The 26,527-nt window shown below is 44.1% G+C and overlaps 1 protein-coding gene across 4 annotated transcripts in view; it reads left to right on the plus strand.

The window, feature by feature from the left end:
- Positions 1-26,527, plus strand: part of RGS3 (regulator of G protein signaling 3) — an 834,919-nt gene that overhangs the window by 257,324 nt on the left and 551,068 nt on the right. For all 4 annotated transcript variants that reach the window (XM_085609985.1, XM_085609988.1, XM_085609990.1 and 1 more), the window contains 2 exons: positions 6,708-6,776; positions 10,307-10,367. In XM_085609985.1, the coding sequence (XP_085466111.1) occupies positions 6,708-6,776; positions 10,307-10,367 (130 nt within the window). The remainder of the gene's footprint in view (positions 1-6,707; positions 6,777-10,306; positions 10,368-26,527) is intronic.

A 26,527-nucleotide genomic window follows, 5' to 3' on the forward strand; every position in this document is an offset into this window, starting at 1 on the left:
AATGCAAAAAAAACGGGAGTGGCAGTTGTTCTCTACACTTGTATGTTTTGCGTTATTTTCTACTGCAAAATGCATCCTTGCGTCAAGGACACATTATGCCTTAAAATATAGTGCTAAAAGAAGGATTTGCGTTTCACTTAATTTAGTCACTTTCCTGAATTATTCTCACAGTAAGGTAAAAGCAAATTACACAAATTTCACACAAGCATACAAAATGCCTGCATAATGAATGAAATTAAAATTATTTTTGTATAGCGCGCTAATGCCCTAAGGCATCTAGGTGCTTTTGCTGCAGACGGAAAAGAGCAAAAGATTGATGACAGGAGATCATGGAATGAGGAGAAAGAAGCTAAAGCTATTGATTAAAAGGCCACATTTTCAGTGCTTTCCTAAACGCACAAAAATCTGTACATTTCTTCAGATAGAGAGGAAGGGATTTCCATCTCTTCACTGTACAATAGATGAAACTCTTACCACCCCAGTGAGTTCTCTTGGCTTTGGGGACCAGCACATCACGGGCTGAGGAGGACCACAAGATTCTGGATGGGCGGTCCCAAATGAATTTCTGTTTCAGATATTCAGGACTAAGGCCATTTAATGCTTTGAAAACAATGCAGAGTACCTTGAAATCAACCCGCTTGTGAATAGGTAACCAATGGAGCTGAGCCAAGGCTTGAGAGCCGGAGTGATGCTTGGGGAAACTAAGTATCATGCACTTTGCGGCATTCTGCAGGACAAGCTTTAGCATGACAAGCCACACTTAAGACTATTGCCTGTAACATATATCTTTTCACAATAAGTAAGTCAAGCCTACTTACCATGTAGTAACTTTTCATTATAAGCAGATCCCACCCAAAGAATCCAACATAACTTTTACCAGTGATCCAACAAGGCCTCTAGCCTTTACCAGTGACTTGACACTATAACCTACATAGCCCTACTGAAGTACGCAGAAGATGACAATTATTGTGCATACACTACAGAATCACATTTGGCAAAACAATATACAAGTCCTCCAAATAGGGCCTAACTAGAAGCATTACAGTGAAATGTTCTACTCCCAAGGTTTGTCAAAGTGGGTGACTAACACCATCCACTTGCCTCCGCGGTAATCTGTGAATTAAATATGACCAAATACCCACCTACAACCTGTAACATAGTGATAATCTACTGATGGAAACCTATTAACTTTAACTTATGCTTTTTGCAGTTAATGTGTCAGGCCTACTGCCTTTGTCATAACTTTTCATAATAAACAGACCAGGACTAGGGCATCTGGCATAACTTTTCCCTGCATAGCAATCAGGCCTATAGGAGTTATTATTGGCTTTTTACCATAGCTGATTTAGGCCAGCTATGCTGACTAAGCTTTCCTACAAGTTAACCATCAGGCATACAGGCATAAAATTAGCAAAGCAAAAAATACTATCTCTCCTGAGGGAGATTAATGAGGATTGTCATAGTGCACATCTCCTATTCTAACAGTCTGGGTGGGTCACCAAAGCCAAGCCCCTTGCCTTCCATGGTAATCTGTGAGATTCCTTGTTGCAAAATTCCTTCCTTTGGGCTTTAACTCAGTGTAAGAACAATTCATCCTCAAAAACCTCTTTCCTTTAATATATGCTTTTTACAATAAGATCATCGACCTACAGGCTTTTTTTATAACTTTTCATAATAAACAGATCAAACCTATGAAATCTCTCATGACTTTTCCCGATGAACCGGTAAGGCACATAGCCTTTACTATTGGCCTTACACCTTAACTAACAGAGGCCTATTCAAGTGCACATAAACTAGCAACCATCAGATATAGTTATACAACTGCAAATATCTAGTATACTACAGCTTACAAACCAACATACAACCTCCTCAATAATACTTAATAAGAAACATCACAGCGAGAGCCCCCAGGGTTTGTCAGAGTTGGTAGCCAGTGCCAAAACACATGGCTAATATGGTAATCTGTGAAATTACTTGTAATAGAATATCTACTGCCTGTAACACAAAGTGATGAGTAAACCATTAAATCCTTTTCACACTAAGCGATGCCTACTGACTTAATCTAGACTTTTCATAATAAACAGATCAGTCCTATGGCATCGGACATAACATTTCCCAGTGCACCAATCAGGCCTATAAAATGTTGCCATAACCAATGCAAGTCTACAGTTTTGAGCACAAGCTTTTCTAAAAGGCAATAAGTAGACACAGTCATAAAATTAGAGAGGTATCCAAAATTACAGTTGGCTAAGCAAAATACTTTATCCCTTAAGAATGGCCTAACAAATATTCTCACAGAGCAAATCTTCTTTCACAATGGCCTGTCATGGGATAACCAGGATCGCTGGGAGAGGATGGGGCCTAACGGCTAGAGCAGTTGACCTTGAAGCTGGGGAACCGGGTTCGAGTCTTGGCAGGGATGCTCAACATCCTGTGATTCTGTTTAAATCACTTAATTTCCCCAAGCCTAAACAAAATAGAATGTTTCCATGTGTAACACAACTGGTGCTCATGTAAAGCGCTCTGATACCTTCGGGTCGAGTTTGTGCTATATAAAACTCCCCTCCCCCCAAAAAAACCATGCCAAACCCCTGCCTACTAAGGTTCTCTGTGAGATTCCATGTAACAAAACATCCATGGGAAGGGTTTGATATAGAGCAGTAACAATCCACCCTTGAATGCCTGTTGACTTTAACATGTGTTTTTTTTGTGAATTCATCAGCCGTACATCTTTTTTTTGTTTTTGTTGTAAAATGTCATAAAAAACATGTCAGACCTATAGCCATTATTAGTGGCGTGCCATCATAATCAAATCATTCCTGCTGTGTTAAGTGTAAGCTTAACCACAAGCCAAAAAAGTGCAATAAAAGTATTTTGCTTTGCTCTACTGTAGGAAACCACATGTGGGTAGTGCCTGAGCCTCTCCCTCAGCAGTACTCTGAAAGCTCTTTTGTTGATCAGAAAGGTCCAGCGACAAGTGCGCTGTCAAGGCGGACCCAAAAATGCATGTAGATTAGTGTAGCCCTGGGTATCCCATATAGCTCTCAAACACACAACTTCAAATTAATGATGGAAAGAGTAGGGGGTCTGTGCTGCTGCCAGAGAAGAACAAGCACTGTAAGTTATCTATTATCTAAGCTAATTTAACAGCATTGCAGTGCCATGTCAGTAGCCCCCAAAGATCAAGCTTCATCCCATTGTAAATTTCTTTTTAGGTCTCGCCTGACCCAGCGCTTGCGCTGGTCTGGTGAGACTTATTAAGAGGGCTCCAAAAAGTGCTACCAGGCCAGCCTAGAGCTATAGTGCATGTCCGCGGGCGCGCACGCCGCGCTTTACCACGATTACTTTCACTTTCGCGGCCGCTTTGATGTTTGATCGTGATCGCGATCACTTTCGCGGTCGCACGGCCGCTTTGCATAGCCAATAGGTCTCGCTTTTGGGACCTTATAAGTATTTAGATATGCAACTGTTGCATAGCTAAACACTTATAAGGTCCCAAAGGCCAGACCTATTGGCTATGCCAATGCTTGTTTTATGCTTGTTAGTTGGCCTTTCTTTAAGGGTATTGAGTCCTTCAGCGGATTTGCAATGTAAGATCAACTTGCATTTTTATTTAAGATAGGATGGCTTTAAAGTCACCACCACATGTCGTTTTTTAATAATTTCCACATCTTGCTTAATATAATTTTCAGTGTAGTTGATTTATACAAAGTGCTGTACCAAGGGAGCATTGGAAAGCTTGCGTTTGATCCCGCTCCAGTGCTGCCTGATGCGTTCCTTGAGTTTATTTGAGGTCTACTTAACGTAAATCGACCCACAGAGGCATTTGATGCTTTAGACAGCGTGACTAGGATTACAGTTGGGAAAATGCCTCATTTAATGACTCAGGGTTTTTATTTTTTAATGTTTTGGTATTTGTGTGTGTAGTTGGATGCTACACAGATTTCATATTTGTAGTGATTCACAATGGATGTTGAGGCCCCAACTATTGGCGATAAAAAGATCATGGCTGTTGATTTTACAGGCACCAACGAAGTGATCCCTTCTTTTGCTAACTTGCTGGAACAAGAGCAGGGTATGCCAGTGGAAGGTTGCATGTTCTAGGCACCCACCAATGCTTCTGGTTACTCTTTATCACCCTATTAGAATGGAGAAAAATGCAGGCATTGAGATACTCTGTGCAATTTCTTCTCACTCTTAGGCACAGGGATTGCCTCTTTGTGGTGGGTGGGGGGGAGCACCCTCACCTTTTCATAGATTGTTTCACAAGTCTGTAAAGATAACCTCTGGCAATATGTTTGTTGCATAGAATTAGAGTCTCTGTGAAGAAGTTGACTCAGTTCAGCTTACAGTTCCTTCTAATTCTTGGGCATTGGCCTAGTGGGTGACCATCTTTTAGAGCTCTCGGGTGATGACTGCAGTATTGAAGTAAAGTGCTCCTTTCAGTGGGCTTTCTGTACAGGGTGGTACACAGAAGATTGTTGAGCACTTTAATAGTAAGATCAAGGACTAGTGAATACTTTTGTTGCTGCTGCTCCTACGATGAAGTCTGAAAGGCTCTCCACATACTAGATCTGGTCATGAAAATGTCTTCGATATACATTTTCCAGAAACGTATCTGGGATCTGTATAGGTTAGGCTCATATAAAATTAGTTTAGGTTCTATGGCATTGACCACTGCACGCCGCACCATCTCTCATACAAAACACCAAGGTCACCACGAAAACGATGTGTGCTTTCTAACTAACCCAAATAGTTTCACGTGAGAGTGGAGAGACCGTTATAATGGAGACTATATTTTGCTATGGAAGTAAGTTCTATATTGATTGCAACTATTAAACATAGACTCTGATGACAATATTGCATCAAATGTAAGCTTGCGGTGTTATTGACTCTACCCCATGCCAACCAGCCTTTCAAAGTCTCCATCAATGGGCAGTTCTATATATCTTTCTCTGTACTACTGAATTCCTCTTCTCCTTTCCCTTCCTCACACTAGTAACACCTACATAATGCACTAGAACTGTCGGTTGCACGTTTGATGCAAATATTTAACCTCGCGCACTTTTAGCCTCTCCACAGACTAAGTGCCTGATGCATGTGATTGCAAAGCCTGCGATTCCCAAAATCACAGGGTTTGCATCGGTTTATTATCTATTTAGTGTGCAAAACTACGTTTGCAATTTGTAAAAGCCTTTCTGACTTGCAAAAGAAGTACTGGATTAATTCCAAATTGCACTTAGGAGAAGGCATGAAAAGTGCCTTCCCTACTAATGGTCATTTGCAATGAAACGTGGCGCGGGTTTGTGGTGGCAAACCATTGAGATTAGATCCCAACACCCGAGTTGGGGCGGTGTCTTGTTCTTAGAACGCGATGCTGTCTCTGTGGGACAGCTTCACTTCTTTTGGAATCATGTCGGGTGGGCTCAGGGGGGAGCAGAGCTTGTCCGCACGACCCCAGTCTGTCCCACCCTCCCCCCTCTAGATCTTCTCAAACGGGGAAACATTTTTCAAGAGGGACGCGCGTGCCTTGTGCGGACACCTGCCTCTATAAAATAAAAAACAACAAAAAAGTTTCCCATTTGTGAATGGGAATGCTGAAACCCTTCTGTCTTTATCCGGCCTTATCCCTGTGTTTGTATCCAATCGCAGGGGTCTCCAGCAGGACTTTTTGCGACCCTGTGACGTAATCTGTACCTTTGCAAAGTGACAGGCAGGTTCCAAAAAGACGTTGACAACTTGCACCCATTAGTTGAAATGGGTGCAAGTTGTCACCAATTACCAAAACTGGCCACTTTTATTAAACTACTTTTGTGAACAACTTTGAGGAATTGGGAGTATCGAGTCTCTTGACCTAACCATGCATTGTGTTTTTTGGGAAGTGAAACTTGCCTCTTTTCAGAAAGTAATTAATTGGGTATTTACAATCACGCTGAAAAGTTTACAAGTAAAATTAAATTTTATTGTATTGGGGAAGTATCAAATGCCATGCAACTATTTTAGTCCTATTGTAATTTTTTTATTTATTTTCAAAAGAACACAGTCGAACGGTAAAATGACAAACAAGCAATTGTCGCCAGTCACGCACAGTCGTATATTAATGCTGGGGGTATACTCCACTCCTACAGTTTATTAAATTAATTCTAACAGTATTCCTACAGTGCATCCACCTTAACCTTCGGTAGTACTCGCCCTCATACGTGTATATCTCCAGGATGCATGTCGGCTTCCCAGGGTAGCCGAGGTCTTGCCGCATTATCAATGCATATTAGAAAAGCGTTCCAGCCTGGCAAGGTGCATTAGTACCACCATGATCTGGCTCTTCTGGGAAGAGGAGGTACCACCGTTATCAGAGAGGTGGCACTCTTGCTCAGTGGCCCCAGTTTCGTCCATTTGTACAAGATGTGTCCTCAGTAGGTCCCGGATACCCTGAGGCCTTGATCTCTGCGGTTGGTGTAGTGTAGAAGTGTCTCTGGCATTGCTTGTAAACATGTCTTTTATTCGGTCACCTTCAGCAGGGACAGGGTCCTTTTTTGCTAATTGTTTGGCCTATTAAAATTCATCCTACTAGGTGACAGTATTTTATTTTTATTTTAATCCTGTTTCCAAATGTGTTGTTCAGAGTTAAGCTTAATTAGCTGGAAACATGTTTCAGCGTTTTTTGAACGTGTAACCAGGGTTTAACTGTGACGGTGTTTGTTTTGCAGCCCATATGAAGATGGAGATGAACAAAAACGACTTCTGATTACAGTCTGGAACCGAGAGAGGAACACAAGGTAATGTCCACTCCCGTTAAATGTAATTGCTTCCTCTTTTATTGAACATGTTTCTGAATGTGAACGGTTTATTGGGTATTTGGTGAGAGAATTCCCTTGAACTTGATAAAATTGAGAAGCAGTGTCAACTTGTGAACTTTCAAACAGGTGCGAAGGAAATGCTGCGCTGGGGGTAAATTGCCATCACCCCCCTCCCCTAAGCTTACACACGCACCCACCACCTAGACCTGACCCTGCTTAGGGGCGGAGTGGCGGTGGAGTGTGGTCACAGAGCGCAGCCACCTAAGGTCCATGCTGGGGCGTGAAGAAGTAAAGTTGGAGAAAGCGTGCTGCTTTCCTCCTCCAAGTGCTCTCTGCGGCACTAGTTTGTAAGCCAGGAGCGGCGCTAGAATATGGCGTGAGCTGCTGGAAAAGGTGCTATCCAAGGATGAGTTTGGACAAACAGTATCCTCAGGCAATGAAAACAGGACGTGGGGACTTGGGACTGGGGCGAAGAGTAGGAGCCCATCAGTGGCGCAAGTGCTGTTTAATTCCCCCAAAGCTGCTGTCCCCGCCCCAGGACTCTTGCGTCAATGTGGGCTGCAGCTTTACCCATTTTCACTCACCCCAGCGCCATCTATGTTTGAGACCCGGTATCGAAGGTGATGGCTGATTTCGGGTTCAGGTGATCCGTTACACTACTGGCAGAGTAGCAGCTGACAAAAGCGATAGGATTTCATCCAGCATGCCTTAGTAAGCCACCTCCTGCTGTGTTACAGGTCGTTTGTGAGCTGTCAAATAGCACGAGATGAAATGCGGAGCACACAGCATGCAGCCTAAATGTTATTACACCACTGAGGATATCAAGGCTGGAGCATTTCAATTGTTAAGTGGGAATATCCTTTCTTGACAGAACTTCATTATCAGGCTGTCAGCCTGAGTTAGACACACTCTGCCTTTTGTGAATACTGTGCTCTGTGCTCTATAGTCTAAATGGCCTTTCTGTTGAGAATTACATTTGGAAATGTGTTCACATTGGGGGCCAGTCTACAGTCACCAGTCAATTAATTTTGGAAAGTTTGTTCACAAAGTTTGTTCATATAGTCAGAGGTCACATACAATGTTCAAGTGCTTTAGTAACCCTAAACCCTCCAGGAGCTATTGGTGTTTTCAGCTCAGCTTTAGGGCCCTCCCTGACCTTCCAGGAGACACTAGTGAAATAAAGAAAGGGAAACATTCTATACACACACTATCCCATGCGCTGCGACACTCATTCAGGGCAAGGAACAAGTAGGATACTACGCAGTATCTGTGATGTGTAAACTCGTACCCTGCTTGACTCCCCTGATTGCTAGTTTGCACGAGAATTAATTTCAGGTTCCTGCCGATGGACCCTCGTGGTGTCCTCAGATTGGAGACGGTGGTCTACAGCTTGAAACCTGGACAGATGGTGTAGAGTCTGTTAGCTCTTTACCGCTCTAGTGGATTCCTGTGCTAGATGGTTACCATTGTAGCTGACCTCTGTTGTGTGATTGGCGTCGAGGTGCTCACTTCGTTTTAGGTTCGCTTTATGATGCCGCATGGGCTGTGTTTTTTGGGTGTATTTGGAAGCCCCTCTGATTTATTTTTCTGAGGCGAGAGTGCTTCCAGTAAACCTTCTGTTTGGCTGGAGGGTGCAGAGTTCTTTATCGCTGCCTAGAGCCAGCAGCAGCTCGCCACGGGCTGTATGTAAAGCAGGCTTCTCCAACGAGTAGCCCGGGAGGATTATCAGTGAACATAAGTAACTCTTATTGCAGAAACGGTTGCAGCCCCTGATGTAAGCCATCTATTTATCCGAGGGTCCATTTAAAAAATGTCATAGACCCTTGGATGAGCACTCACTGGATGCAGCGTAATCACTGGTAGACACTTATGAGGCTTCCTATCCAACCAGTCTGGTCTCTGCACCCATTAATATCTGTACCATCAATGATGTCCCACTGCCATTTTAACCCACTCCACATAGTTTTCCTTCTCTCCTTACACTGCTTTTATTGATATAACCTACTTTGCTCTCCTTTCCCATCACTTCTCATAAACACCTTTCTCCAGCTCTTTAGTTCACCACAGTGCACTAATGTCCTACCTCGCACTCCTGCTTGGGCCATCACTGTCTGCATCCCAAGATTTCCTCTCCATGCCACCTCCCTTCAGATGTTCTGACATGGCCAACTTGTATATGTGATGAAAATGACCCAGCATCTGACGGCTCTCATGTGGTGTTGGGCATCGAACACATATTAATAGATGCCAGACTGGTTCAAAGGAAGCTTCGTAGATATATACCAGGCATCTGGCATGTACTGTTGGGCATCGAACTCATACTAATAGCCGTTTCCACATAGACAAGGTGGTTTTAGAGATTAAAACAGGGTCAAGATCTGCTGTCTGTTCCATTGTACCGTGCTGGCGATGGCAGGGCATGGTACTCTCGATTCCTCCTGTATCCTGCCAGCTCACAGGTTGGACATTCTTCTGGTTTACCTTTTTAAACATTCTTCTGTGCAGGTGAACCTAAAGGCCTAAGGCTGAAAGCACATTGGCACGCTATCAATAACCATCTACAGTCAAATGCTGCAATTCTTGGTTTTGGTTTGCAATGTTTCTGATAACTTTATCCGGAATTTTCTGGCAGTCTTGGAGACAGTAGTTTCTAAATCTCTTATCTGAGGCAACGGGGATGTGCTCCTTTATTTAGATTTATCGAATATTTGGTGCTCTTATGCAGGTTTTTGCAGGCCACATAAAACAGTGCATCGTTCATTTCCTCAATCACCGGCACGAGGCGTAAGGTGACACAGTGAATGGTAAATGTATGGTTTACTGTAACACATACCACTGCCAATTTCAGCATCATCACGAATGCCATGCAGTCCTGGGTAGTAGTTGCACAATGGTATATACCGAAAGCGCAGGATTTAGTATTCCCCATGTGCAGAATTATCTCGCCCTTTAGAGCTTCGGGCCTTGGATTGCTTGATCATGAGCTGACTGTGCACCGCGTTCTGCTATTCCAAGGTGGGAAAGCATGGACGTTCTGCACTTTGCCCTCACCTTTAGATCATGCTTTATAATGCTAGTCGGGCGCGCAGATGCCATACCTGGTAGAAGGCAGATCTCCTCGTCATGTGCAGCCACAGTCTTGGACTGCTCCTACTTAAAATAAGAATCAGGTGCTATCAGGACAGTTCATGAGCAGGACATTGAAATGTGGATCAGTGGCAGTCAGCGCTCTTATCAGTACTAGAATCCCTTCAATGCTTATTGATCATTATCAATAATGTTCGTTCAGGTTAGTGTCTGAAGTACTCTTGCACCAGCCCAGAACATTCAGAGCTTTTATTTGCATGAGCAATATTGTTTAATGCATTCAACCCGTTGTCCTCTATGCTATGGCCATGAGATGTTCCAGACACTTTTACTTGGTATGATAGGTTCTCATTGCTTTGTGTTATAAAAGCTTGCCAAATGTTCTATAGTAAAACTAAACCTTCTCCACATTGCTTTTATAGACACAGTGAACTTATTGGCTGCATGAGTTTTGGTGTCGCATCCCTGCTAGCACCCGACAAGGTATGGAAAACAACACTACTGTTTAATTTTCAGATTGTTCACCTGGTTTTGTAACTCAATGCTAACTACGGCAATAATGTGTTCACGTTTCCGCAAAAATTTTATTTTGTTAATGTATTTATTTCATGCCTGTATCTAATGGTCTCTTGGCGCAACAGATACTTACATGGATACGAGCTGGTCCTTCTCAAGTATATGAACAGTTTAAACACGTCAAACATAGATTATTAGTTTAATTTTGTAAGTGCCATGTTACTGTACATGACAACAGCTTTGCTGTTGGAAGATCTAGGAATTAAGGAATGAGCTGGTAGCACTCTTTCATCCTAAAACCATGCATAAACATTAGCAAGTGTTAACTTGATGCATGGAAATTGGGGAAAAGATTGGTGCTATACCACAGAAAATGTTTTACAAATCTACCTCTTTTCCATTGCCTAATCTCTAACTGTCTTGACCCAGCACAAAAGCAGCAGAAGGAGGGCAGCTGGCTCTAGGCTAGACTGAGGATTTGCCCTGTGTAGCACATACAAAGTGTCATTGGTGTTAATGAGCGTGACAGTGCCAAATCCAGGGGTAACTATGTAACAGAACAGAAAATTACATTTCAGCCCTCTTATGTGGTGTATGAGTAAATCATTTAGTTTCCCTCGCATATGCAGCAGGTATAGAGGATGGCGTGGGTAGACTTTGCTGCCGTACACGAAAGTAATGGAAACATGTAATTATTCTTTCAAATTCCCTCCAATTACTTTGTTCTTGAACAGTCCTTTAGAGGAAATGGAGTAAAAAGACCGACAACTTGAGTCACCATAAGGGTGTCTTCTTAGAATATAACATAGGAATAGTTGCCTTGAAATTCAAGCAGTGTACATAATATCAAATTACCACACACAGAGAAATGCTGAGGTTTTTCTACCAAAACATGTTCCCGAAGTACATCTGGTGAGTTGTTTCTATTAAGTACTGAGGGATTCTGATAAATGTGTTTTCTATATATGTTCTAGAGTCTGTGATGTCGATGTAAGATTTGCTACCCATCCCATGTTGCTAAAGGGTCCATATTATTGTTACTTGGGAAAGTGCTACCTTTTGTCTGCCATGAATTCTGATTGGTGAACGTTTAGTACCAAAGAATACGGACCGCGTTTGTTCTCATGGTCTCCTGTTTTGGCATTGAGAAATGTAACCCTAAACTGCTTCACAGTACTGAGCTGCTCCTCGATCTCTGGGAGTGCAGTTCAGAGTTTTTGTATAGAAATTAGTTTGAGCAGTAATTAGGATATTTATTTAGGTATTAATGTGTTAATAGTGATTTGAAAACTTCTTCTTTTCAGTTCTCGCCTAGGCAGCGAATGCGTTGCATCTAGTCTGTGGGCTTACAGCCTGCCCATCGCTTTCTATTAGTTACTCCGTGTGCCCTTCTAAAAGGCTTGTTTCTGGTTATTATGTGTTCTTTGCTCCCTCCCACGGAGCACGGCCATATTACTAGTAGGTTTTCACTTTCGTTGATTACGGTTTGTTTTGGCGCACTATTTTTTACATCGATTTCTGCCCGTAACACGATCACACGTATTTTCAGTAGCTACGTTCATGTTTATCATCCCATTTGCTGGGATTGGTGTCGCTCTGAGCTTCGTTCCTGTTTATCACCACATTTGCCAATTGTTTTGAGGTCTCGGCTAGCGTGGCTGCGCACAAGCACAGCTCGCTCGGCGAGATTTAATGTCTTTGAGGAGTTTCAGTAAAGGGCTTTAAGCCCCGCCCCTCTTTTCCATTGGCTGGCGTCACCGTTTATGCTAAACGGTGGCCAGCCATTTGAAAAGAGCTTTCTATGTTGCCTCCCTTTGGCTTTTTGGGACGGCCTACTTGGACTCCCTCGCCTGCTTTCCTCCCGTCGCAAACGTTTTCTTAACTTTATGGGGCCATGTGTTTCAAACACATGGCCCCATAAAGACAAGCTCCGGCGCGATCCTCTTTCGCTTTCGGAGCGCTTGTTATTTTCGGAGCGCTTGTTAGGTCTCGGCTAGCGATGGCTGCGCTTGCGCAGTCTCGCTTGCGAGAGATAATGACTTGGAGAAGAGGGGCTTGAACCCGCCCCTCTTCTCCCCTGTTCTCCATTGGCTGGCCTCTTGAATGCTGGCCAGCCATTGGAGAAGAGGTCCGTCATTCCGATTAGGCCCCGTCCTTTTCGGATCGGGGGGCGTGTTTTTTTTCAAGAAGTCTAATTATCTCCTCCAGCCAATGGCAAGAGGAGAACACGCCCCCGAATCCGAAATGGCCGCTGCCTTTCTCCGAGGCATTTCTGCTTCGCCTCGGAGAAAGGCAGTGGTGTGCTTAGGCAGTGGTGTGCTTGTTTTTTTATCCACCTTAAAGCCCTGGATAGGCTGCAGCATGGAGTGCACGGATTTAATGTCATTAACTGATTAGGGTTTTGCAGCATTTTCGAGATATATTAGCGGTTCACTTTGCTTAAAAGAGTGCAATTTCTGATATTTATTTGCTTCTATGCACTTAATTGCTTGCGAAATGAGCAGCGAGATGAGCAGCACAGGATCAAGGTTTAGGGACTAGCGCGGGGACAAACCGCCACTCCCATACAGCGGGGCAGTGACGGAATAAACTCGTGACACAGGCGCCCGCGCGCTGCACCGTGCCTCGCGGCACTCTGACCCTGCTTCCGCTCCCCCTCACGCCGCTTCTCTGATGATGCTATCGCCGGTGGGCGCGTGGGGGTGATGCTGCCAGTTCCTGGTTCGCTGGCAGCTTCGGCACTGCGACCAATCAAAGCCCCCATTATAGTGCGAATTGGAGGACAAGGGGGAGAGTCTAGCAAAGCAGTCCGCGCCGACCCTCCTCCTCCCGGCCAGGCTCAGCCATCGGGACTCCATGGGAGGGGGAGAAGCTGCGCCTCCTCCCGGGCTCCTCCAGCAGCATTGGCGGCGGCTCGGGGTGCGTGCTTGAGTTGCTGCTGCCAGTCGAGAACAGAGGAGGGAAGCCCGACTCACCCAGCATGAGCCACGAGCCCTGTGGGAGGCACTAGGACCCAGGGCCGTATGAAGGACAACAGGTAACCATTATTTTTCAGGCCATTCCCAATCGCTGTCACCCATCCAGGTTATGCATACCCCTCCTGCAGCGCATTGTGCAGACGGGTGGAGGCCAGCGACGGTCCCAGAGGTGGGGGTGGGTGCGGAGGGTTGACTATTAGCTAATGGGCAGTCGAGGGTGCCCTCGGACAGGTCTCTGCTGTGGGGTCGTGATGGAAGGGGCAGTGCAGGTGCTGACGGTAATGACTGAAGTGCATTGGCAATGATAACCAGCACATTCGTGCTTTAGCCAGGAGCTCTTTGGGTCACTGCGTGTGTGAGCTTCGCCTGGGGTCGGAAGGAGCAGAATGTGTACACCCCTGCTGAGAGGGTGGCAGGCTCGCTGTAAGGATGGCGTAACTTCTCCCCAGCTTAGTTCACAAGCACATAATAAAGATCCCTGTGGAACTTCGTCATTGTAATGTGCCTTCGGTCTCTTCGCGCCATTAGATTTCTGGTTCAGCTCCCACATTGTAGCTGTCATTTGTAGGTCTGAAGGACTGTAGAGCCGCTCCCTTTCACCCACCGGGGTCTATAAAATGGTGGCTTTCAGTTTCACAATACCACCTACAGTAAGTGCCAAGATACCGTTTGTGGTTCGAGGTGCTAAAAGGTGACTTGTTTCACTAATTACTTTGGAGGGTGCTATTCAGTCTGACCGTATTTGTAGAGGACAGTGCACAAACATACTGCCCCAAGCTCAGCCTGCTTCTCCATCCACGAAAAACAGCTCACCAAGCAGGGCCTAGAGGAACTCTGCTCCTCCTGAGGCATTGGTGCTTTGTTTCCGCCTGGCGCAAAGTGCACTGAATGCTTGTTTTTTTGCATCTCAGCAATGTACCTCTAACTCTGCCAGCTGGTGCTTTCGTTCTACTGCTGCCTACATCGGGAGAATAAAGGGGGTTAAGAGTGCTGGTTAAGTGTTGTGTTGAAGATTTGTGGTGGGGGTTATGAGCAATGCCAATAGCTCTAACTTTAACAATGCCGAGACCATTGCATTGTAAATGCTTGTTTTTTTTGGGTTGCGGTGGGGTCCAAATAAGTCACTTCCATTGTTTCTCCTCCAGTACAAAAGTTCACTTATTGGCTTTATAAAAGCTCCGTTTTACCCGTCACGTTGCTGATCCAAAAACCCCGCAGAGACCTATCGAAACATTATGGATACTCTTTGTTGTGATCTGTATTCCTGTAGCACACTTTACTCTTCTCAAATTTAACTTCAGTCCTCTAGGGGTCAATAAATGCTGCCCCGCGGAGTGAAGTACGGAAACCACGGCGGCGCCGGAGGGATACGAATTGGATGTCGGCGTCGCCTCAGAAGCCATGAGATGTGACACAGGCTCCAGGGTGAAGGGGGCTTCGGGAGGGCTTTAAAGCGGCAGGTTTGTCTGGGTTCACGAAGAGTCCGAGGCGCACACCTCTGCTCCGAACTGGCATCCCCTTGGCGAGGGGCAGCAACTGAAGCCGACAAACGGCGACAACAACGTCCAGACAGTAATGACGGAAATATTTCAATTATCTTTCCCCTCTTTCTTTGTCAATAATTAAGCGCTGCTTTCATCTGGCAGCGACCGCGCCATTTGGATACTGTTACTAAACAAAATAAATACATTTGGGACCTCTTCATTGCCAACGATTTATTTTCTTGAGTACTCTATTTTAAATGTTTTCTTTTCCATAAAACGTCTGCCAGAGATGTTCTATTTGGGAGTCCCATGTACCCTCCATTCGCCAAAATGAGGGCCGGCTTTAAGGCAGTGCGACCGGTGCGGCCGCACCGGGCGCTGACCTGTGGAGGGGGCACTGACCTCAGAGGGTGCGCCCTGTTTACTGATAACCTATCATTGGAGAGATGAGGAGCACTTTTGCCGAAAGGTAGTGAGGGTATCTTAGAAGGAGGTCACGGGGGAAGGTGCCAAAAATGATAGTGGCACGGGGCGCCACCATCGCTAAAGCCGGCACTGACCAAAATCGTGGCTTCTGCGCAAACCGCGTATCCGCCCATCCCACAATCCATGAGCTCACCTGACTTGAAGTGATAAGAAAAACAAAGGTTCCGGCTGTGAGCATTATGAAGAATACGATAATACGCTATTCGTGCTGGGATCGCTAAGGCGGACAGAAGCAGCTCCAGTCTCCCTCATGTAGTGGACACCTAACTCACAAAGGAACACAACCGGAAACGCGTCAGCTTGTTTTGCGGGAAGTAGTGGAAAGGAGTGGGCCAGTCGAGCGTCGCGAGGACACTAGGCAAGGACAAGCCAACAGACCAGGCCCGAGCCAGCGAATTTCTTTTTTTTTATAGATTACACCATCTCGGGTTTTATTTATTAGCACAGCATTACACAGGGAAACATTTAAAAACTCAATGGATTTCTTGATTTTAAAAGTAGCAATTCTAGATTGAGTTCCAGTACTGAGTAACTTAGACAGAAGAATTTGTAAACATCATCCACCCCTGAGCGCCATTTGTGAGAACTTTGTCCGACTCCTCCTTCCAAACCATTCTGAGCCCCACTTGGTATTGTGAATGCCCACCAGAATCTTGACCACTGGGCCCCCCCTGAACACAGGCGCTGTCCATCCTCAGCCCCCTGTATAAAAAAACAAACTCTAAATGCCCCCTTTTGAGGTCCAGATGAAATAAACAATTATAATATTTATTCGATGCAAACATGACGTGATCAGAAGGTCCAGCGCCAATCATGAGCCCATCCTGCCACAATCTGACACGGCTCACCTGCCATTCAATCTAATTCTGAAACACCCTGACTTGTGCTGCAAAAGAAAATAACTGCACAACGGGTTTATTGCTTCCAGCTATACATGCACCGCATCAGTATGGAATACACCTCTCTCCCCTGAGACAACCAGGGGCGTAGCTTCCATCGGTGCAGCATGTGTTGTGGCTCCTGGTCTCAGAGGTCTGAGGGCCCCACTGAACCCAGATTATTGCTGTATATGTCAATCAATTAATATAAACTTTATTCGGTTTTAAGAATAAAATACATAAAAGAAATGCAAGCCATAGGATAACTATATCCAATAAAATCCATCCTCGATAAATACAGGTTAAAGTTAAAAAAACATACATTATGTAAAAATAAATAGAAAGGACCACAATCAGCCTCATGCACCAAATAATTCTAATTAAAACATTTTCTTAACCTTAAGGCAACATTAAAAAAAGCTAAGGATGTTAAGGATGGTATACTCTGCAATCATTTGCAAATAAATGAGGGCAGGTCGGACCTGAATAAAGTTAGCCCTTTTCAGTTTGGGGGAAAAGGTATACTTTCCTGGGAACAGCGTAAAAACTGCAGAACATAGTAAAATTTAGCGTGTCCTGCGGAGACCTATTGTCTCAGCCGCAGGACAAAACCTTTTGGCCCCAATTGCCAAACGAGGGTAGGCTAACAAAAGGGCAATAGGTCCAACTGAAATCTCATTAATAAAACACGGTCATAGCTTACATACAAACGGTAGAGCTCGGTGGAGGGCACAGTTTGCAACATGACATGACAATGAAAACTGGCCTTCAATAAAGCTCCCTCTTGCCTAACCAGCAACCTCTGTCTTAAACAAGCATTGAAAATGCAATAGGTCTCGCTTTTGATTAGGTTAAAGCCATTTGCTTTGCTAATGGTATTGTATAGTAATGCAAATGGCTTTAACTTAATAAAAGGCGAGACCTATTGCATTTTTAATGCTTGTTTACATTATGTGTTGTAATTCTGGTTTTATTTTAAGCATAGGCTTTCATTTTTAAAATGTTGGCATGTGATGTAAAAACCCTTTGCTCATTTTGATCCTCATAATGCTTGATCCATTAGCAGAACCAGAGCACCTTAGAGGATCTTTCACTAGGAGGGGCATACTCTTTGTGTGGCTCGTTACTTCAGGAATGAACAGTGGAATGCTTGACACTTTAAGGCTGCTTTAGCCACAAGTACTTATAAAGCAGAGGTGCTGCTCATGAGTCTGTATATTATGCTTAAAAACACAGCAGTGAGGCATTATAAGTGTGGGGCTATCCTTATCCCCACCCGCTCCCTGTTTTTTCAACCCTTTGTCTTCTCCTCTCTCCCACCCACCTCATCTGTGTTTCTTCACGAACCCCGTAAGCCACCCACACCCCATTGACAAAACCAATAGGTCTCCCATTGGCGAGACATATTTGCTTTGCCAGTGCTTGTTTTTTCAGTCTCTCTGCTTGTCTCTACAGTCAGAACTGGCCAGCTACGGCTCTGTCATCATAAGCTGCTGGCTCTGCAAGTTGCTTTAGGCCGGTCCGCCCCTTTCTTTGCTTAAGGGTAAGGAAGTTAAAATGCCCAGTAGAAAAAGTAAACTAACCTCTCAATCTGTGGATTTTTTTCCCTTCCATTTTAATGGTTGTGGCTTACATTCCCCTTCAGTGAAGGAATGGAAGGGGCCAGAACAGCACGTGTGCTACTGCGCCAGGACAGACAATTTGTTTTTCCTCTTGCAGAGACTGATTAAGAGAAACTGGCTTTGGCAAAGCCATTAGGTCAAGCTTTTGGTTCCTACTACTGTTGCAAATGGTTCTAGCCATGTTGTACAGTATCCCCAATTCTGTGCAGTGTGGCTAAAAAATCCATCAAAATGACCAATGGCACAAAAATGTGTTTACGGATCCGAGTTGGATGAGTAATCAAAAAATTAATAAAGTAATGCAATCTGGTGGGGGAAGCAATGTGGTTGGAAGAGACAACTTGAGTGTTGGGGGGTCATGAAATCATGGTGGGCGTTTAGAGGGGGAAACAACACAGGGACGCAAGCAAATGGAGAGAGAAACGTGAACAGGGAAAGCAAATGGACAGGAGAGCAAATGTGCAGCTGGTGGGACGAGCACAAGTGTGAAAACAACGTGTGTGAGAGGTACTCACGAGATTGAGCACATCACAGAGGCATAGAGAAGTATAGAAAGAGCAACATGAGTGTGGCAGAGGGAGTTAAGTATAAGAGGGATAGAGCTGGTTGCGTGCCAAAACAAAACTGAAAAAGTAGCACTTGAAAAGAGAGCAGTGCAAGTAAGGACACTATTAATACGTCCATGGTCCAGGGGAGGGACAAATGCATGAAGTAAAGCCCACAAAAGGTAACTAATAAGAAGCAAGCAAATGAGCAACTATTGAAGTCAACCAATGGTAAGCAATGGATGGGCTCTAAGCCAGCTTGTAAGTGGACAGTACGTGTCTCAACAGGCACCACATATGCTGCCTAGTAGGAGAGATCTAAAAAGACTAATCGGTCAGCACAAGAAGCCGAACACACATTTGACAAGACATGTTTCTAAATGAAATGATTTCCATTATGAACAGAGGCTTGTGCACAGTCAGGAAGGACAAACCCAACCCTTGGGTGACTCAATGCAATCTTTCCTATCCTGTCAACAGCAGGCAGTCATTGTGGACCAGAGAGTGAAAGGTCAGCATCAATAGTTATGAATTTGGTGGCCTGCATGTCACTCTGCCTGAGGTAGGATGTGATATGTTCCTCCTATCCTGCACAATATTCCAATATGTGGAGGAAGCACTTGATATGGACTGTGAACAGGACAATTTCCTGCTGCCACTGCTCTGCACCAGAGGACCCCGAATTCCTCACGGAACACCCTACCCTGAAGAGCTTGGTGGTCCAAACCTCCACTTGACATGTAAATCTTGGCGCTTTCCCAACCTTTCTGCCGGATCTGGAATCCAGGGGCTGGACAATTTAGGTAAGGAAATGTCTTCTTTCACAAGCCTGGCATTACAGTCTGTGAACACCACATGCCTTCTGGGGCGTTATTCCCATGCCCTGTGGAATACAGTTGCGCATCTACTGCCAACGGTCCCAGAGGAGTCCCAGGCCAGGTCTCCTAAGCTGTTGTCGACGAGAGGAATGCAGCTAAGTTCGCCATTAGATGTGGACTAGACACCACAAACTCACTAGGCAGAGCGTTTTCGTCGACACTAGCCCTTCAATGCCACGTCTGGTTAAGGACTACTGTTTTTTGTTTTTTTTAGGATGCCCAGACGTCACTCATGAATACGTCTTTTGATGGTCCTGTCTCTTCGGAAACAAGGCGGTGCCAGTTGCGGCCGGCATGATGCGCGGGATGGGGGGAGGGGTTTATAAAAAAAAAAAAAACTTGCCTTTGCCTCCAGTCCCATGTCGGGTTGTCTTTGCTCCGAGTCCCAGGAAGCAGACAGCCTCTCTCCACTCCCCTATGACAATCACTACGCTGCAATAGCAGCATTGAGATTGGCTAGGACGCTGACCACACAGGCGTCTATGGGGAGGCCATTTTATCCATGTAGGCTGCACACAGCCTACATGGAGAAAACTGAGAGTGCGTATGACTGGTTTGGTCGGCCCTGGGGCCGACCAAACTGTCAGCGCCCACAACAGTGGGCAAGCCACTCCTCTCCCTCCCCTGGACCAGGACCGCCCACCCACCCACCCGCCCGCCCGCCCCCAACCAAACACTTCTGCGTTCTCGCAATGCAAGAAGTAGAAACATAAAATTGTATTTATACCATTTTATGTTTCTGCTTCTCGCACTGCGAGAAAGCAGTGGGGCGGCGCTCGTCCGCCCACATGAAGGAGCTGCCCCTGGGCGGAACCTCTGCTCAATTGTCCAATTAGGCTCCTTACCATCAAGACTGCTTTCCTGGTGGCAATAACATCTGTCTTAAGAATCAGTGAGCTTCAGGCCTTGTCATCCAAGCCTCCTTATCTTAACATCTACCCAGACAAACTGGTGCTTCGTATGAGAGCTTCCTTTCTTCCGAAAGTGGTCACTCCATTTCACGTAGGCCAATCCATCACTCTGCCAACTGTTTACGCTTCACCTCATCCCTTCAAAGATGAGGAGCGACTTCACCATCTGGACCCATAAAGAGCATTGTCATTCTACCTTGATTGCACACGAGTTCTGGGTGGACGACCAACTTTTCGTGGGGTATGTCAGAGTGAAGAAGGGACCGGATGTACAGAAGACTATCTCATGATGGATTGTACCCTGTATCAAGATCTGCTACACATTGGCTAAAAAGCAACCCCTTTAGAGTTTGCGTTCTCATTCCACTGAAGCAAAAAGCCACAACCACTGCATTAGCTCGCGGAGTTCTAGTCCTGGAAATCTGTCAGGTAGCAATGTGGACTTCACTGCACATTTACCAAACCTTACTGTATTTACAGCCAGGTCCGTTCGGTCCTACAGGACTCGTGTGAAATTGGTCCTCAGACCCACCTCCGGGGAGGTGTTGCTTGGGTATCTATTCTAAGGTAAGGAAGGTGCAGCTTAAAGTCTTTATCAGATGAACAAGTTACTTACCTTCTTTAACGCCTTATCTGGTCTAGATTCTAGCCGCAGATTCGTAACCGATCCACCCATCTTCCCCGCTCTATGAACAAATTTCTATTAACAGGGCTTTCCCCTGTCAAGGCCCAAGTTTTTCACACTAGTGGTCAGTATATTTAGTGGCTCCGTGCTTCTGGTGTGGAACGTCGCAAAAAGTAACTGACTGTGCCTGGATGGCACCTACACAGGCAATGCATACGTCATTTCCAGCATGGACTACGCCAGCGATGCCACGTGGAGCTGAGTGACTACACCTACCAGCGCATAGGGGTACTGCTCATGAAAGAACCTCCAGATCCAGTTTGACACCTGGGGATAATTCTAAGGTTTAGCAATTTGTGACTAGATGGTCTCTACCAATTAAGGCTTCACCGAAGATAAGGAACTAGTTCTACATTGCAATCCGAATTGTCAATTGGTACTCAAATAATATGCATTTGTTCTCATCGCTCCATATTTTATGGACTTGGAAGGTGTAGCTGACCCCAAGATCAGGGAGGAATTCTTAGATCAATATAACAGGTGCTAAGCTATTTGAAAATGCTTATAGTAAGGCCGGAGACTACAGAGGTTATTTTTCAGAGAAAAGGGTTTAGCATAGGAACGCCAGTGTCTTTATCTTATATTTCCTTATATATTCTTGGCCCTTTAGGTTTTATCTTGAGATTTTTTTCGATTATATTTTTTGTTTTTGAGAGCCTTATAAAACAAAATGATTTCTTTGTGTCTTCAATAATGAAAACTGTAAAATGATTTGATTTGAAGAATTTAATAGCTACATGATGAATATTGAACAGATAATCCTCTTAGTGCAGCGATTGTTTTCTTCATTTCGTCAGTGGATTTTTAGATGCTCATCCTTTGCTGTGTTTCTTTTTATGGGTCAAACTTTGTTTTAAATACCAGCTTCTTATAGGAGTCTGTTATTTCTCATTCGAAAGAGGTAAACTCATGTCTCCACAAACTAACATATTATTGTGCAGATGCATTGCAGAATATTTTTTTCTTAGCTGCCCGTTTACCTGTTTTTTTACTGTTATTTTGTGTTCTAATATTCATTAATCAGTTGTTTCAGAGAGTTCATAGCAGTGATTTCGGAGAGAGTGCATAGCAGATGAAGACATCTCTTCATTTACCAGATACACGTGTCAACGCCTCAATATTTTTATTAAATATTTATTTTGTTATTTATTGAAGGCTCTTAGATTGTGAGTAATAGAACCCCCCCCCCCCCCCCCCCCCCCCCTTGTGAGAGACGGAGCACTTTTCAAGAAGTTTTGGGGAGAAACAGCAGAAACCACGGAGAGAATAAGATGAAAAGAATATCACATGCTCCTTGGAAGTAGCCTAAAAGGGTGATTTTGGTATAAACGACAGCTGCAGGAATGAGACTAGCGACTTTTTTCTAACATTGAGACGACTGGTGTTTGCCGCTGGAACATAATACATTTATGGAGGGTTCTGTGACAAGTGTCTTCTTAGGGTTATGTGGGTCCTAGAAATGACAAAAAGTAACTAGGAACCTGACCGAAGAGTCTTATTATGGTGTTCTTGTACCCTGGTGTTTGAAGGGATTTTTTCAGCCTTATCTTGAAAAGGGAGCTTTAGATGTCCATTCATTTTGTGTTGGTAGATCATTGCAGATTTTGAGGGTGTTATCTAAGAAAGCTAGAGGTTCTCGTCTATGTCCCCCGAGTTTGGAGATGAGACCCTTCGATCTCTCCATCTTATGCTGTTTGCAATTCAGCCCCATTTTTTGCCTGTAGCAGATTTCCATAACCTCTGCTGGCCTCCATTATGAATTTATTTGACATTTGTCTGGCTTCTTTTCAGCCCATTACTCTCCAGATTCAAGGGGCACATTGCCTTTTCAGACTCTAGGACCTGTGATGTTTATCTTCCACATTAACTTGCAGGACCTAGGTCGGTGAATACCTGCCCTTCGCCCCTGCACAAGAAACATTTTTAATATATTGAACGGCTTTTTGTTTTTTCAAAGTTTTTGGAGACTATTCAGGGTAGAAGAGAATCTGAAGTCTCTTCTACCCTACCTTTTGTTGCCTTCGTGTCTCTAGCATCAAGTACCTATGTTTGAGTTCATTTGCGCTGAAGACCAAGGTTACCACAATTCTTTTGGCTACTTTTTTCACGATTTCTTTGATAGTTTCAACATTGAGGGTTGTTTTTCACCTCTATTTGCTCTCCCTTCGTTGGTTTCCATTTTGTGATCCCATAGTTTTTGACATCCGGTTGAAGTGTCTCTGCCAGCCATCATGATGTGTTTGTTGCAGGCCCTTACACTCTGCTCCAGAATGGAAGCCATGGACTCTAATCTGTTGAGGGTGAACCATGTTCTGTAATCTCCCTCCCCTGTTAGTTAGGCTTTTAATGGAATTCATGAACGCTTCAAAACATTCACCACGTGTTGCAGGTCAGACACCGAACCACTGAGAGTATGTAGTGTACTATTTTTGTTCTACAAAGATGCCCATTATTATTTACTTTCTCTTTTATTCATTGCAGTGCCTTGAATACACGCTCCTTTTTCCCCGTAACGGGTCAATTTTTTGGTAACGAGTGCTTTTCTTTTCTGGAAACGATATGTGGTTGTCTTGTGTCAAAGATGACTTTGAGCGTTAATGCCTCCTCTATTTTTCTGTTCTTGGCCCTGCCAGATTTGCTTTTCCTTTCAGCACCTTCTTACCCCCAATCATTTCTTTTTGAGACTCAGCATTGAGGGGTTCTTTGTACTGCTCCTGAGCCCCTGGGCTGTGTCTCCTATTGTGGTTCTTGGTGTCCAGCTGTTGCTATTGGGACTTCCTCTTGCTACTCATGGAAATGTGGGTGTTGGAGTTGTGTGCATCTCCCAGCAGAGCCGTGCCATCTGTCCCGGGGTAGGTGGGGGTTCCCTTCTGTTTTGCTCCATTTCTCCCCTCTAGAGAACACACTTGTGCGGCAGCAGTTCTGCTTGTCCACCTGTGCGTCCATTGGGGCTCTAGTGTGTCCCCAAATGTGCCACTCCCAGTCGCACTTGGCTTTTGTTGATTTTGCTCAAAGCCACCAACCCTTCCAGCACATGTGCTGTGCAGGTTAAGAGTTTTCTTTTCTCCCACAGCCTACATGGAGAAAACTGAGAGTGCGTATGACTGGTTTGGTCAGCCCTGGGGCCGACCAAACAGTCAGCACCCACAACAGTGGGCAAGCCACTCCTCCCCTCCCCTGCCCTGGACTAAGACCTCCCCCCCCCCCCCTCATCCACTTTGCACGAAAGTCCCTCCAGGAAAACATGATGGCTTCTATTCACAGTTCAGCTGTTTCACCTCTCTATAAAATTATCCTATAGAATCTGTCACTGTCGTTTCCCCTGTACCTGGGGGCACTTCCTCTCATGGTTAAGGCCGCGCTCACTTCTGCCTCCTCCACTGAAGTGCTTTGCAGTCCAGCTTGACATCACAACTGTTGCCATGCTTTAGGTGCTCAATAGAAAAAGGCCTCTGTCAGAGGGGCTTTGGCTCCTCCTACATGTTAATATCTTTCTTAACTACAGCATGAGATTAGGTAAAAATTGTGAAAAAGAAATCTGGTTTAGGCCTTGTTGGAAACTAGGCCTGAATTGGTTATGGTGACAAACCAAGGATGTCATTAGCCAGATGCCAAGGGGCCGATCTTTTATTATGAAAAAATGCGACAAAGGCAGTAGTAGGCCTTTTTTATTTAAAAGTACATGGTAAAAGCAATGAGCCTTTAAGGGTCGATTGTGATTATACTGTGTTAAATCCTGTGGAGCAGCATTTTGCTAAACAGAATCTCAAAGATTACCAAGGTAGGCAAAGGTTTGGTTGTTTCTATCACCTCTGCCAGACCCTGAGAGTAGAAGATTTACATTGTGAGGAGGACTTTGTATTTTGTTTTGTCAGCTGTAGTTTTGTCCATATTCGTAACGTTATGACTGTCAAATGCATTGTGGAAAAGCGTATGCTACACAATACAGCATGCCTAAGTTGGTTATTTTGACAAGCCAATGACAAAGGTCTGATTTATTGAGAAAATTATGTCTGATGTCGTAAGTCTGTCATGGGTCTCATCTGTACCACAATGGCAGTAGGCTGGACTTGTTTTTTGTGAAAATCCTGTTTTAAGGGCAGTACGTCATTAAGGGTGGATTGATGACATTCATCATGTTAAAATCTTCACACAGGTATTCTGAACATTGAATCTAAAAGATTAATGTCGCAAGCAAGGGATTTTGTGTGGCTTGTCCCATGACAAACCATGGAGGCCGATGATTGTCACTCTCATAATCCTTGTTAAGCCCTCTCATAATCCTTGTTAAGCCTTTTTATGAGTATATGTTTTCCTAAGAATAATTTTGTACATATCTGTAATTTCATGATCGCATGCCTGATGGTTACTTTGTGGGAGTGTTTAGGCTCAAAACAGTAAGACTGATGTTTCTTGATGGTGCAAGCCAATTACAAATACCATAGGCTAAACTGCTTCTTCAGGAAATGTAATGTCAAATGCTGTCGGTTTGTTATTAAAAACTGCGACAAAGGCAGTAGGCTTGACTTATTAATTGTGAGAAGCATAGTTTAAAACCAAAAGATCGTTAATGGTGGAATAGCATTACACTGTGTTAAAGCCTGTAGACCAGTCTTTAGTAGCATGTAATCTCATCTATAACTGTAATATATCAGGGTTTTCATGTTAATTACTCTTTCTGACAAACTTAAGAATTAGATTTGCTCTGTGATATTATTTTTTAGGCATTCTTGGGAGAGGTTGCCCACATTTTTTGCCAAATGTAGCTTGTGCACATGTAATTGTATGATTCTTTTCCTGGTGTCTATGCTGAAAATCTATCCACTGCCCCTTTGATGTGATAATCTAGTACAAGGAATTCCTGGGCTTCGAAGCACTTTCTGAAACAAACCTAGATCGATGTTTTTTCCTTGGGGAGAAGGAAATCCATATTCACCAAACTATCTGTACTAAACTATGTTATTCAAATATGAAAAAAGTCATTATTTACATAATCTTCCAGTCACATTTCAAAGGTTAACATGCCCCATTTTATAGTGTCTTATATACATCTCAAGTCTTCCATTTGAAATGTAATATACATGGAAACTTTCACTGTTCATCAGTCTCCTTTCAACACAGATATGCTGACATTCTTGATCAAAACAAAATGATTAGAGTAGAAAAATTGGCATATAAACATCTTCCAGTTAAATTGTGTAGGTTATCGTTCCACTTTTTTACTGTGTTGTATATACAGAAAAGCATTCATCGTCCCTCCCTCTTTTTTCGAATAAACTCCGTTTTATAGAGATGTGCTGATAGTCCTGATCAGTTTCAACAGATTGCAGCCAACACGTGTTTTGGGGTAAAATCCCTTCTTCTGGGCACAATAACAAGGTTAAATGGGAATAAATCTGAGATGTCATTTAAGTATCACCTTCAGCATGCCATTGGATCTTGTTTTTGCAGTTGTGTATTTCTTTTTCCTATCTCTTCACCTTATGGTTCACATTTTTATGTATCCAAATTAGGTCAGTAATCAATGTTGAACGCATAGTCTTTTTAGTCCCATCTATATGTAATCATGTAATTCGGACTCTTACTTGATATGAAAAATGCACATAGGTAGAGGGCAACCATTTCCCCAATAGCCACCATGGATGTATAGCATTAGAATA

The sequence above is a fragment of the Triturus cristatus genome, chromosome 1_2, assembly GCF_964204655.1.
Source record: "Triturus cristatus chromosome 1_2, aTriCri1.1, whole genome shotgun sequence".
Taxonomy (NCBI): domain Eukaryota; kingdom Metazoa; phylum Chordata; class Amphibia; order Caudata; family Salamandridae; genus Triturus; species Triturus cristatus.